The sequence below is a fragment of the Xenopus tropicalis genome, chromosome 7, assembly GCF_000004195.4.
Source record: "Xenopus tropicalis strain Nigerian chromosome 7, UCB_Xtro_10.0, whole genome shotgun sequence".
Lineage (NCBI taxonomy): Eukaryota > Metazoa > Chordata > Amphibia > Anura > Pipidae > Xenopus > Xenopus tropicalis.
In genome coordinates, this window is record NC_030683.2 from 59,565,262 (window position 1) to 59,580,357 (window position 15,096).

The window sequence follows — 15,096 nt, forward strand, 5'->3', positions numbered from 1 at the left end:
GTGGGGAAAAAAATGCACACAGGGGCCTTTGCAGTTTTCTGCTAACAGGAGCACTGGGAGGCAGATAAGGAGCAGTTCATAGTGCAGGGGGGGTTATGCATCCACTGGCAGTTGATTTGAAAAACCAGAAAAAAAAAAAAATGAAGGTACAGGTATGGGATCCCTTATCTGGAAACCCATTATCCAGAAAGTTCCGAATTACAGAAAGCCTGTCTCCCATAGACTCCATTTTAATCAAATAATTCAGAATTTTAAAACTGATTTCCTTTTTCTCTGTAATAATAAAAAAAAATCTTGTAGTTGATCCCAACTAAGATATAAATAATCCTTATTGGATGGAAAATAATCCTTTTGGGTTTAATTAATGGTTCATTGATTTTTTAGTAGGCTTATGGTATGGAGACCCAAATTACGGAAAGACCCCTTATCCGGAATACCCTTGGTCCCGAGCATTCTGGATAATGGGTCCTATACCTGTACTTTTTTTTTAGCTCAATAAGTAACAAAACCATAGTCAAGAAGATGCATCTCTACCAGAATTAGTGTTAGAATTATGGTAGGTATCTCTGTTCATTTTCATCCTATAGTCAACCAATAACACCCAGGTAATATTTTTAAAGGAGTACTGTCATAGGAAAACATTTTTTTTCCTCCTAAAACGCATCAGTTAATAGTGCTTCTCTAGCATTGAAACACGTTTTTAAAAAGTGCAAACAGATTTTTTATTTGTTTATATTTCTTAAATTTCACATTTAGCTAGCCATATTCTTAATTTCTCAGGATGCCACAGCCATGTGACTTTTGCTTTGATAAACATCAGTTACTCTTTTTTTGCTGTACTAAAAGTTGGAGTGATATCACTCCTCCTTTTTCAACCCAGAAGCCAATTAGAAAAATACACTGAATAGAGTGAGAGACAGAGGGCAGAGGCATCACAAATACATTAAATACGGTGAAAAGCAGTGGGGAAACTCCGCCCCAAATACATTAAATACGAGAGGCAATTATTTCTGACACCCCAGACTCCCTAACCCTTCCTAAAAACAGGTTTCCTGTGGGCTGGAGAAGATGAAATTTAGAGATGAAAAAAAACATTAATCGCTTGCATTAATTAATGCCCCATCTAGTGGTAGGCAAGAGAAAACCTGTTTTGCTATATATACTACTTCGGCCCTATTAAAAGTATATAGAGCAGGAAAAACAGTAGCTTATCTAAAAGCAGTTCTATTGTGTAGTGATGGCTCCTTCTGAAAGCTCAGACTCATGCACAATGCAATGTGATGGCTGCCTACACACCAATATTATAACTAATAAAAATACATTTGTTCAAAAATTACATTTTAAAAGTTTGAGTGAATTATTTGCTATGTAAACAGTGCAAATTAGGAATACACCATAAAAATCATGACAGAATCCCTTAAAGCAGGGCTGTCCAACTGGGGGGTTGCATCTGTGTGGCACTCCACCTGTCTGGCTGCTGTGACTGCTTACCTTTGTGTAAGATTTAAATGGTATCAGTACTGAGATTAACTGCCCCGTCATTGCTCACACCTCAGATTCAGGCTGTAATCCCCTGTACTGTTCAAACCCTTTAATCCCTGCATTTTTCAACCCTGCATTGTTCACAGCTCATACTGTAAACCCCCCATTCTTCTCCTGTTCACACCTCAGACTGTAGGGCTTCCAGTGTGTGCCATACTCTGCCTGCCCTATGCTGCCTGTGTGTGCCATAATCTGTCTGCCCTACCCCGCCAGTGTGTGTCATATTCTGCCTGCCCTACCCTGCCTGTGTGTGCCATACTCTGCCTGCACTATGCTGCCCGTGGGAGGTGAAACTGGCAGAGGTTTGTTCTGGGAGTTTGTTAGCATTTGGAAATAGTCATTATATGGTACCTGTCATGCCAGGCACCATGGCCCTGGCATGGAAAAATTGTTATATCTGCCAACCTTTTGCTTTGTCCACCAGACCCCTCTAATTAAACACTATCTAGTCTCCAGGGACTGCTGGGAGGTGACAAATACAGCCCCTTGTGAGACTGGCCGTATCCAGCCATTTGGTGGGCGGGAAACCTGGGGCTATTGCTTTCTTTGATCTATGATCAAAGAGGCCAACTGAGGACTCAGGGCAGCAGGGGGGATGCAGCGATCAGAAAATATGGATTATAGAAACGGATCCATATCTTCGCTGCTTTAGGGACCACATGGTCATAACTCACATAGGATTTATGAGGGGGTCCCAGGCTTCCCAAGGATACCAAAAAGGGGCAGCCTATACCCTCTCTGAGCAGGGATGGGTTCTGGGGAACTGGGATATGAGACCCCCCCTCATGTTTGGTATTATTTTGATCACCCCCATGTGGGTTAAAACAATTCCCTACTTTCATAATGATATTGAGTACTGGCAAGTACCAATATTATATGAAAATAAACTGGCAGGAGAAGTACAGCTCTCTACAGGGGGAGGTCCTGTGGCACACCCCTGGGCACTCCTTCCTCATGAATACAGTAATGAGGGAGGGGCCCAACAGTAGGATAAAAAGGGCACAAACCCAGGTGCCAGTTAACTCATATTGTGGGGCATCCATGTTCTTGGATTGTGGGTTCACTGTTCCTAACTTCCGGCCTCAGGAGGGCACAAAGTTCCTGGTAACGTACTTAGAGTTTCTTTGTGTTTTTATCCCCTTTTATTTTATTTACTGTTTGTACATGTCTCTTTTGTGATATTCTTTTAATGCACTGTTTACTTTTGTAATATTAAATATAAAATTTAATAGGTTATGTCCTTCGGCTCTATATCAATTCCCATGTGCCTTGTATGACTGCTCAGGCCTAGAAGTGTACTAATTGTTTGGTGGTGTGTATGCTATTAGTTAGTGGACTGTCAGTAGGACAGTGTATATGTAAATTAACCGTGGCTGTTGGTGTGTGTGTGGAAGTAGTAGAACTATACCTCACAGCAGTAAGAAAGTTTGCGTGCTATATATTTCAGTAATTGGGTTTCTATCGCCTGTTAATGATAGATGGTGGCAGCGAATAGTTATTTGGGGCAGAGGTGTATTTGGGGGTGCTTGATGTTAGTCTAACCTGGGTGAAAGGTGACTGTGTGTAACCCCCTTGTACCCCGTCCCGGTGTCAGGCGCGTCTCTCGCAGTGGCGTCTCCCTGACAGTACCTAAGGTGTGTTCTTATGTACTGACGGTTGCTGTGCTATCCACAGGAGAAGAGAAGGCTTATGTATTTAAAGAAGAATGCAAGTCAAAATTTAAAAAGCATACTGCCCAATAGTCCTCCTATTGTTAAGTAAAAACACTTTTGGCTCACCTAATCAAATATTTACTCAGTCACACTTCAAATTTTCTAGAACAGGCAGCCATCTCGAAAAAGGTATTCTCCCTTCCTTTTCCTCCTTGCTTCATACTGGACATATGTTTCATTCCCTCCCCCCCCTCCCCTCTGCCAGATCCGCTTCTGATTGGCTGGTGGGCATGTGTAGCTCAGAACAGCAGAAAGGATCAAGTTACACACATGCTCAGAGAATAGGAAGGCTGCCGCTGCCTACAGGAAGGACAGAGATATTTCAGTGATGTCACTGTAGTCTTCACACTGCTGTAGGCTGCCAGCACCATATCTCAGAAAAGCAAGCAGGGATCCGGGAATTTAGATATGCAGTAAGTACTTAAAAAGAATGCCTTTAGACTTTTAATTTACAGTGGCTTGCAAAAGTATTCGGCCTTCCACATTTTGTCACATTACAGCCACAAACATGCATCAATTTTATTGGAATTCCACGTGAAAGACCAATACAAAGTGGTGTACACGTGAGAAGTGGAACGAAAATCATACATGATTCCAAACATTTTTTACAAATAAATAACTGCAAAGTGGGGTGTGCGTAATTATTCAGCCCCCTTTGGTCTGAGTGCAGTCAGTTGCCCATAGACATTGCCTGATGAGTGCTAATGACTAAATAGAGTGCACCTGTGTGTAATCTAATGTCAGTACAAATACAGCTGCTCTGTGACGGCCTCATAGGTTGTCTAAGAGAATATTGGGAGCAACAACACCATGAAGTCCAAAGAACACACCAGACAGGTCAGGGATAAAGTTGAGAAATTTAAAGCAGGCTTAGGCTACAAAAAGATTTCCAAAGCCTTGAACATCCCACGTAACGCTGTTCAAGCGATCATTCAGAAATGGAAGGAGTATGGCACAACTGTAAACCTACCAAGACAAGGCCGTCCACTTAAACTCACAGGCCGAACAAGGAGAGCGCTGATCAGAAATGCAGCCAAGAGGCCCATGGTGACTCTGGAGGAGCTGCAGAGATCTACAGCTCAGGTGGGGGAATTTGTCCATAGGACAACTATTAGTCGTGCACTGCACAAAGTTGGCCTTTATGGAAGAGTGGCAAGAAGAAAGCCATTGTTAACAGAAAACCATAAGAAGTCCCTTTTGCAGTTTGCCACAAGCCATGTGGGGGACACAGCAAACATGTGGAAGAAGGTGCTCTGGTCAGATGAGACCAAAATGGAACTTTTTGGCCAAAATGCAAAACGCTATGTGTGGCGGAAAACTAACACTGCACATCACTCTGAACACACCATCCCCACTGTCAAATATGGTGGTGGCAGCATCATGCTCTGGGGGTGCTTCTCCTTAGCAGGGACAGGGAAGCTGGTCAGAGTTGATGGGAAGATGGATGGAGCCAAATACAGGGCAATCTTGGAAGAAAACCTCTTGGAGTCTGCAAAAGACTTGAGACTGGGGCGGAGGTTCACCTTCCAGCAGGACAATGACCCTAAACATAAAGCCAGGGCAACAATGGAATGGTTTAAAACAAAACATATCCATGTGTTAGAATGGCCCAGTCAAAGTCCAGATCTAAATCCAATCGAGAATCTGTGGCAAGATCTGAAAACTGCTGTTCACAGCGTTTTGTCCATCTAATCTGACTGAGCTGTAGCTGTTTTGCAAAGAAGAATGGGCAAGGATTTCAATCTCTAGATGTGCAAATCTGAAAGAGACATACCCTAAAAGACTGGCAGCTGTAATTGCGGCAAAAGGTGGTTCTACAAAGTATTGACTCAGGGGGCTGAATAATTACGCACACCCCACTTTGCAGTTATTTATTTGTAAAAAATGTTAGGAATCATGTATGATTTTCGTTCCACTTCTCATGTGTACACCACTTTGTATTGGTCTTTCACGTGGAATTCCAATAAAATTGATTCATGTTTGTGGCTGTAATGTGACAAAATGTGGAAAAGTTCAAGGGGGCCGAATACTTTTGCAAGTCACTGTATATTAACCTTTTCATTGTCCTTTAAGGGTTTGTCTTAATATGACATAATATAATTCTTTCACATACAAATGAAAGGTGATATGCCTACAGTGAGCACCAACCATTTGGGATTTTGCTGCCGCCATTAGTGTGGGTATGGTCTTAAAAGCTCTTGTGATAACATGGGTGTGGCTTAAAAAAGGCGAGTGGTCAAAACTGGCTTCCATTATCGGCCCTCCACCATGTAGGCCAGAAAAATTCCGGCCCTCGCTACCACAGAAGTTGGACAGCACTGCCTTAAAGTATCTTTAACCTGTGGAAATAAGTTAATTGAAATCCTTCCAAGAAAAAACAACGTATAAGACATTCCATATGTTTCCTACAACGTATGTGTGAATGACCAAGTCTGGAGTGCATAAATTAAACCTATTTTAACCCAGTTTTGCCTAGTGCTGGGCGGTATACCGGTATATACCGAAAAAATTATAAAAATTTTTAAGTTACCGGCATACCGGTGTGGGCGCCTCCTGGCAATTTTTCTTACTATTTCCGGGTTGTGCGCGCTGACGTTACGTGCGCGCTGACGTCACGCGCGCAACCCGGAAATAGTAAGAAAAATTGCCAGGAGGCTCTTTGAGCTGTCGGGGGTGCCTGCGGCTGCCTGGCCAGTAAGTTATATTTATGTGAAGGGGATGGGGGGGTGTTTGGGGTTGGGGGGGGTGTGTTTGGGGTGGTCACCTAATCATGCATGGGGAAAAAAAAAAACCGTCAAATACCGTGATATCGATATAATAAAAAAAATACCGTGATATAAATTTTTGGTCATACCGCCCAGCACTAGTTTTGCCTGGCTATCAATTTAATATCTAACAAATGTTTTTGCATATCTTTTATTCCATTTCTGCTCAGCTTGTAATACTTATACAAAAGGATATGTTATGCTTTGTTATAAAATGGATGCTATTCTAATTCATACTTCAATATACACATTGTGCACCCTACAGTAAGGCTGTAGTGCGAGGTTTACTCTCTGGAGATATATATAATATATTTGTTTTAAAATGGTGCACTTCTTATCTGTACCAATTTTTTTTTTTTTTATATTTTAGTGCCAGGAGCAGCAGTTTCTTCCCCATCAGGAGCGCATTCTGTGTCAACTTTCCGTCCAATCTTTAGTGATTTTGGGCCACCTTCTATGGGCTTTATACCGGTAAGAGTGAGAGCTTGATAATCTTGTTTTCAAGTTCAGTTCAAGTTTGTTTTTTTTTTTTTAATTCTCATTCTTTTTTTAGAAGGGGGACATATACACCCATTTACGGTGAGTTGTTTGCTGTGCATTCGTTAAATAAGTCTGTATAGTCCTTTAAATTTTATTATCTGTGGCACTTGAAAGGTTATAGTGTTGCTTTTCATTACATAGTTACATAGGGTTGAAAAAAGACCAGAGTCCATCAAGTTCAACCCATCCAAGTAAACCCAGCACACACAACCCACACCTACCAATCTATATACTCCCATACATAAACTATATATACAACCACTAATACTAACTGTAGATATTAGTATCACAATAGCCTTGGATATTCTGATTGTTCAAGAACTCATCCAGGCCCCTCTTAAAGGCATTAACAGAATCTGCCATTACCACATCTCTAGGAAGGGCATTCCACAACCTCACTGCACTCACCGTGAAAAACCACCTGCACTGCTTCAAATGTAAGCTCCGTTCCTCTAATCTAAAGGGGCGACCTCTGGTGCGTTGATTGTTTTTATGGGAAAAAAGAACATCCCCCATCTGCCTATAATCCCCTCTAATGTACTTGTACAGAGTAATCATGTCCCCTCGCAAGGGCCTCTTTTCCAGAGAAAACAACCCCAACCTCGACAGTCTAACCTCATAGTTTAAATCTTCCATCCCCTTTACCAGTTTAGTTGCACGTCACTGCACTCTCTCCAGCTCATTAATATCCTTCTTAATGACTGGAGCCCAAAACTGCACTGCATACTCAAGGTGAGGCCTTACCAGGGACCTATTAAGAGGCAAAATTATGTTCTCATCCCTTGAGTCAATGCCTTTTTTTAAAGACAGCACTTTATTTGCTTTAGTAGCCACAGAATGACACTGCCTGGAATTAGACAACTTGTTATCTATAAAAACCCCTAGATCCTTCTCCATTAAGGCTACCCCCAACACACTACCATTCAGTAGATAGTTTGCGTTTATATTATTTCTACCAGAATGCATAACTTTGCACTTATCAACATTGAACCTCATTTTCCAGTTTGCTGGCCAGTTTTCTAATTTTGTCAAATCGCTCTGCAAAGCTGCAGCATCCTGCATGGAACTTATAGTTTTACACAATTTAGTGTCGTCAGCAAAAATAGAAACAGTACTGTCTATGCCCACCTCCAGGTCATTAATAAACAAGTTAAAAAGCAAAGGACCAAGGACTGACCCCTGCGGTACTCCACTAACCTAACTGGTCCAATTAGAAAATGTTCCATTTACCACCACTCTTTGTAATCTATCCTTCAGCCAGTTCTCTATCCAATTACAGATATTATGTTCTAGGCCAATATTCCTCAATTTGATCATTAACCTTCTGTGAGGTACTGTATGAAACGCTTTAGCAAAGTCCAAGTAGATGACATCAACTGCCATTCCAGCATCGAGGTTCCTGCTCACCTCCTCATAAAAGGCGACTAAATTAGTCTGGCAAGATCTGTTACACATAAAACCATGCTGGCACAAACCTATAGTATTGTGAACTGCAATGTATTCAAGTACCCTATCCCTTATTACCCCTTCCAAAAGTTTCCCTATTTCTGATGTTAGACTAACATCACAAAGTTAAATGCACAAGGTTTAGAACAGGGATCCCCAACCTGTAGCTCGCGAGCAACATGTTGCTCGCAGCCACTCTTGATGTTGCTCACGTAGGTCTCCCAGCAGGTGTCCATTAACATCCCCCGATCCCTTCTCCCTAGGGAAGTATGTGAAAGTTACAGACCCAGCTCCCAGCGTGATTGTGATCGGTCCTCCTGTCATATCATGTTACAACAGCAAGATCTTTTCTCTCCCTCCCTACCCAGCCCCTCCCACTCATTCACTTGTGATCGCTCCTCCTGTCATATTCAGCAGTGAGCAGGGGCAGGAAGAGTCGCAGAGAGAAGATCATGCTACTATAACTCACTGCCGGACCCCCCCTAAGAGGGGGGCTAGGAAGGAGGGTAAGCCTCCTGTTATATCCAGTTACAACAGCACAATCTTTTTCTGTTCCCAGGGGCTGGAAACGGAGGGAGAGAAAATATGGTGCTGTTGTAACTGGATATGACAGGAGGACCTATCACAATCATGCTGGGGACTTTGTAATACATTATTTGCTGTGGGCTAGGGAGAAAGGATTGTTGGAATAAAAAGGTGCTGGGAAGGGACAGAGAGAAAAGGTTGTGCTGCTATAACTCACTGCTGGGTTTGACAGGAGGCACTATCGCAAGTAAGGGGGAGGGGGGAGGGGGGGGGCAAGGAAGGAGGGTGAGAAAAGACCCGGATCAGTCCTGTGAGCCTCCTGTCAAATCCAGCTGTGAATTATAACAGCACAATCTTTTGAGTTCCAGCTCCTCCACTGAATATTTTTTTTATCTGTTGCTAGCCCCAGCACAATAATTTTTTGGGAAGCCATCCCAGTGACACCTTCTCCTCACCCATGCCACTGCTGTGCCAAATTTAATATTTCACATTCTCTGTCACCCATTACATTTTTGTACAAATCTTGCTGCCCAGTCGTCGTTGTGCCACCTACTCACCCACTTATATAACTGTACCAGAAATATGTTTCCAAAAAGTTCCACTCTTACATTTCTTTTATTCCTTGTTCCTCTGTGCCATTTTCCTTTCCATCATCTCCTCTACCTGTTTGCTCCTGCCATTCTCTCTCCTCTATATATCCTTGCTGCCTCTGTGCCATTCTGCCTCCCATCTATACCCTCAGAGCTCCAGTGTGCCATACTGCTTCCCATCTGTACCCTCAGAGCTCCAGTGTGCCATACTGCTTCCCATCTGTACCCTCAGAGCTCCAGTGTGCCATACTGCTTCCCATCTGTACCCTCAGAGCTCCAGTGTGCCATACTGCTTCCCACCTGTACCCTCAGAGCTCCAGTGTGCCATACTGCTTCCCATCTGTACCCTCAGAGCTCTTGTGTGCCATACTGCTTCCCATCAGCTACACCTCAGATTTTCACTGGCATAAAACATGCAATGCCAGATTTCACACTGATATTTTGATATTATGTAACATTTTTATATAGTGTATATTCTTCTTCATTATTATTATTATTATTATTATTATTATTATTATTAAAAATTGCGTTTGCGCTACTGTTCATGTATTGTGTTGCTCGCGAATAAGTTTTGCAGCTGAATGTTGCTCACAGGGTAAAAAAGGTTTGGGATCCCTGGTTTAGAAAATGGAAGTATCTGCTTTTCTTGCACCATAGTGCTGCAAAACCCAAGGCTATATACAGGTCCTTTTCAAAAAATTAGCATATTGTGATAAAGTTCATTATTTTCTGTAATGTACTGATAAACATTAGACTTTCATATATTTTAGATTCATTACACACAACTGAAGTAGTTCAAGCCTTTTCTTGTTTTAATATTGATGATTGTGGCATACAGCTCATGAAAACCCAAAATTCCTATCTCAAAAAATTAGCATATTTCATCCGCCCAATAAAAAAAAAAGTGTTTTTAATACAAAAAAAGTCAACCTTCAAATAATTATGTTCAGTTATGCACTCAATACTTGGTCGGGAATCCTTTTGCAGAAATGACTGCTTCAATGTGGCGTGGCATGGAGGCAATCAGCCTGTGGCACTGCTCAGGTGTTATGGAGGCCCAGGATGCTTCAATAGCGGCCTTAAGCTCATCCAGAGTGTTGGGTCTTGTGTCTCTCAACTTTCTCTTCACAATATCCCACAGATTCTCTATGGGGTTCAGGTCAGGAGAGTTGGCAGGCCAATTGAGCACAGTAATACCATGGTCAGTAAACCATTTACCAGTGGTTTTGGCACTGTGAGCAGGTGCCAGGTCATGCTGAAAAATGAAATCTTCATCTCCATAAAGCTTTTCAGCAGATGGAAGCATGAAGTGCTCCAAAATCTCCTGATAGCTAGCTGCATTGACCCTGCCCTTGATAAAACACAGTGGACCAACACCAGCAGCTGACATGGCACCCCAGACCATCACTGACTGTGGGTACTTGACACTGGACTTCAGGCATTTTGGCATTTCCCTCTCCCCAGTCTTCCTCCAGACTCTGGCACCTTGATTTCCGAATGACATACTTTGGACCACTGAGCAACAGTCCAGTGCTGCTTCTCTGTAGCCCAGGTCAGGCGCTTCTGCCGCTGTTTCTGGTTCAAAAGTGGCTTGACCTGGGGAATGCAGCACCTGTAGCCCATTTCCTGCACGCGCCTGTACACGGTGGCTCTGGATGTTTCTACTCCAGACTCAGTCCACTGCTTCCGCAGGTCCCCCAAGGTCAGGAATCGGTCCTTCTCCACAATCTTCCTCAGGGCCCAGTCACCTCTTCTCGTTGTGCAGCATTTTCTGCCACACTTTTTCCTTCCCACAGACTTCCCACTGAGGTGCCTTGATACAGCACTCTGGGAACAGCCTATTTGTTCAGAAATTTCTTTCTGTGTCTTACCCTCTTGCTTGAGGGTGTCAATGATGGCCTTCTGGACAGCAGTCAGGTCGGCAGTCTTACCCATGATTGCGGTTTTGAGTAATGAACCAGGCTGGGAGTTTTTAAAAGCCTCAGGAATCTTTTGCAGGTTTTTAGAGTTAATTTGTTGATTCAGATGATTAGGTTAATAGCTCATTTAGAGAACCTTTTCATGATATGCTAATTTTTTGAGATAGGAATTTTGGGTTTTCATGAGCTGTATGCCACAATCATCAATATTAAAACAAGAAAAGGCTTGAACTACTTCAGTTGTGTGTAATGAATCTAAAATATATGAAAGTCTAATGTTTATCAGTACATTACAGAAAATAATGAACTTTATCACAATATGCTAATTTTTTGAAAAGGACCTGTATATATATATATATATATATATATATATATATATATATATATATATATATATATATATATATATATATATATATATATATATATATATATATATATATATATATATATAATCAAAAGAAAAATCGGCACTCACCGTTTCAAGAGCACTAGCCGGGTGCTGACCAAAAAGTAAACAATGGATGTGTAGAGAGCACTCACAGCATATAAAAGTAAAACAAAAATTTTATTTGTTTGTTAGCTCATCGCATCTACGCGTTTCGATCCTAATAGGATCGTCATCAGGATGGGGAGGGGAAGTGAGGTGTAGCCATAAATACATAAATCAGCCAATCAGTGCTTCTAAGCAATTTGTGTAATTAATTGCACTGTGAACAGAAATCATAGCAACGTAAGTGCATGAAGTGAATGAGCAAAATAGCTCGATTAAAAACCACTATTCATATAACTATATTCATAAAAACATGAATCCCACCACTAGTACAAGTTAAAGTGTCATATTATGATGTCCTACCCTCGACCATATCCAAATATATATAAGGACTGGCCAAGAGAGAGCATAAATCTATAGTGAAACATAGTGAAGCATAAGGAATATATCATGTCTATAAAAACGTGATAAATAATCTAAAAATATATAAATATATATCATGCAGTAAACCTGATTTGATAATAGCATATGTCCCCCAATAGGGATCAAATCAGTAAAGTGAGTTAGTGCAAAAAAGGATTTTTAAGGAATTAAAAACATTAAAAATTGCATATGTCAACCCAGTACAGAAATATCAGAAGTCTCAATTGGAAGAAATAGATATCTCAATCTCGACAAAGGGAGTGAGAATCATTAAAGAAATTTTCTTTAGAAAATAGAGCATGAGTTGCACACAGTTCATGATATTATAATGAGATTCATAGAAAACATGAGAGGGAAAACATTTCATTAAGGCCCCGAGGAGCAATGGTATCCAATCTGCGAATCCATTGGGCCTCCCTTTGTAATAATAATTTAGAGCGGTCTCCACCGCGTGACAGAACAGGGATATGATCAATAAGAATAGCCCTAAGCATGGGCAATGAATGTTTTTGTTGTGCAAAATGTCTCGCCAAGGGGATGTCAGACTTTCCAGAAGCCAAAGCAGCACGGATCACAGACCTATGGTTGTTCATTCGTATCCGAAATGATGTAACACACTTGCCTATATAATATAAACCACACGGGCACATAATGCAATAAATAACATAGTCTGAAACACAGGTCAATCTGTGTTTAATCAGGTACTTTTTCCCAGTGTGGGGGTGAGCAAATGTGTTACCAGTGATTAAACAGCCACAAGTTATACATCCACCGCACTTGAAACATCCTGGTTTACCAGGTTTTAACCATGTTCCACCTGGTTCGTGCTTTAAATCAGTCACCATTAGGATATCTCTCAGTGAACGGCCCCGGCGATACGCACACATTGGAGGAGACATCTTTGTAAATGGTAAGCCAGAGTCTAGCTGTAAGATAGGCCAATGTCTTTTAAATACATTATTAATGTCATGACTCATCGGCGTATAATCAGTAACGAACGTCATTCGATCATGTTGTATCTTGTTTGGTGAGGTTTCAGATGAACCATCATGTATCCTTTTAATTGCCTTTTCCATCTCTTTGTGAAGAAAGTCAACTGTATATCCCCTTGAAATAAAACGATTACACATCTCTAGAGCTTGCTGTGATGCAGTTGCAAAGTCTGTATTAATCCTAAACACTCTTAGAAATTGTGTATAAGGAATAGATTTAATCACTGATGGAGGGTGAAAACTATGAGCATGAAGCAATGTATTGCGATCAGTTTCCTTACGATATAGAGTAGTACCCACACCTGTGGATGTGCGATAAATTCTAACATCCAAAAAATCAATGGTGTCTTTGGCATAGTTTAAAGTGAATTTAACCGGGGTAGAAAGGGCATTAAGACTGGCAACGAATGACTCCACTCCAATGTGGTCCCCACGCCACAAAATAAAAATATCGTCAATATAACGACAATATAACAATAATTGGGTCGAGTAGACCGGATAAATGAATTCAAGTTCAAAAAAGTTCATGTATAAATTGGCGTAAGAGGGGGCCACATTGGAGCCCATCGCCGTGCCAGTCTTTTGTAAATAAAATGTCCGTTCCAAACCGAAAATAGTTACAAGTAAGTACTAGTCGCAATAGGGAACATAAAAATTCAACCGGTGGAAGCCCCTTATGACCCTCAATGAGTGCTTCTTTGCAGGCAGCAAGCCCCTCATTCAAGGGTATAATAGTATATAAATTGCAGACATCAAGAGTAACAAAGAGGGTATTCTCTGGCAAAGGACCAATATGTCGCAAAATCTCTAAAAGAGATGCTGTATCTGCTACATATGATCGCATACGAGCACATAATGGTTGTAGAAAAGAATCCAGAAATATGGCCACATTGGAAAATAAAGAACCTCTGGCTGATATAATAGGATGACCAGGGGGAGCCGATAGATTTTTATGAATCTTGGGGAGAGTGTATATGGCAGGACACTTAGGGAATTTGATAGTAAGAAAATTATAACAATCCTGGCTAATCCAATTAGCTGATAAAGCCAGTTCAAGTTCAATATCAAGTTTTTGTTTAAATTTATGAGTTGGATCCCCAGGTAATCTGTCATATACATGAATGTTAGAGAGCTGTTGCAACACCTCTTGTCTGTAGTACGCCAAATCCAATAGCACTACTGCGCCCCCTTTATCAGCAGGGCGCACTATCAGCTGTTTATCATTACGTAAGGAAATAATCGCATCTCTCTCTATTTTCGTCAAATTATGGAAAAACTTTTTTGGTTTCTTTAATATATCGTTACAGTCTCTCTGTACAATCTGAGAAAAAGTCTTAATGGACGTGGCAGTATTGGGGGGTTCAAACGTGCTAACAGGGCGAAATTTTTCACCAGGCTTATCCTGTGAATCCTTGAAATGATCTCTAAGTTTTAATTTCCGTTGAAATTTAAATAAATCAACCTCCAAGTCAAAAGGATCTTTCTTATTAACAGGTACAAAAGACAAGCCACGTGAAAGAAGGGAAACTTCCCCTGGAGTTAGCACATGTTGACTTAAATTAAAAATTACTGTATCGGCTTTTTGGGAAGTCTGCCCCTGCGATTTAAATTTAGAAGTACATGTCAACCTGTGATTATTAAATGCCCTTGTGGACTGATGTACATTGGAAAGACAGTTACCACGTTTAGAGATCGAATGGCCAATCATAGGTCGGCGATCCGCACAGCCCTCTCCTCAGGGGAAGCAAGCACTCCAGTAGCAGCCCACTTTCTATCCCATAAACACACACTGGCAAGTCTGAGGTGTATGGTCATTGATCACATCCCGCCCTTGGTACGGGGAGGCAATCGTGAAAAACTTCTTCTGCGTAGAGAACTCAGATGGATGCACCGTTTAAACACCATAAGCCCTTTTGGCTTAAATGAACTTATTTCATACTCAGCATTCTATCTGGACTAATCGTGGCTAGATTGTAACAATTGCACTTTTACTTGTGATTCCTTAGGAACCATGCTACTTCCCTTCAATATTTTTATATTCTATGCAGGTGTGTCCTATATATGTTTAGACTATTAGCTACTATCTTGGGGACAGACCTGTGGTATATAGGATTGTATTTCCCTATATATAATTTTATGAATACCAGCA

The 15,096-nt window shown here is 41.2% G+C and overlaps 1 protein-coding gene across 4 annotated transcripts in view; it reads left to right on the top strand.

Moving 5' to 3' along the window:
• Positions 1–15,096, top strand: part of cdk2ap2 (cyclin-dependent kinase 2 associated protein 2) — a 39,479-nt gene that overhangs the window by 7,801 nt on the left and 16,582 nt on the right. For all 4 annotated transcript variants that reach the window (XM_012966449.3, XM_012966450.3, NM_001005139.2 and 1 more), the window contains 1 exon segment: positions 6,390–6,490. In XM_012966449.3, the coding sequence (XP_012821903.1) occupies positions 6,390–6,490 (101 nt within the window).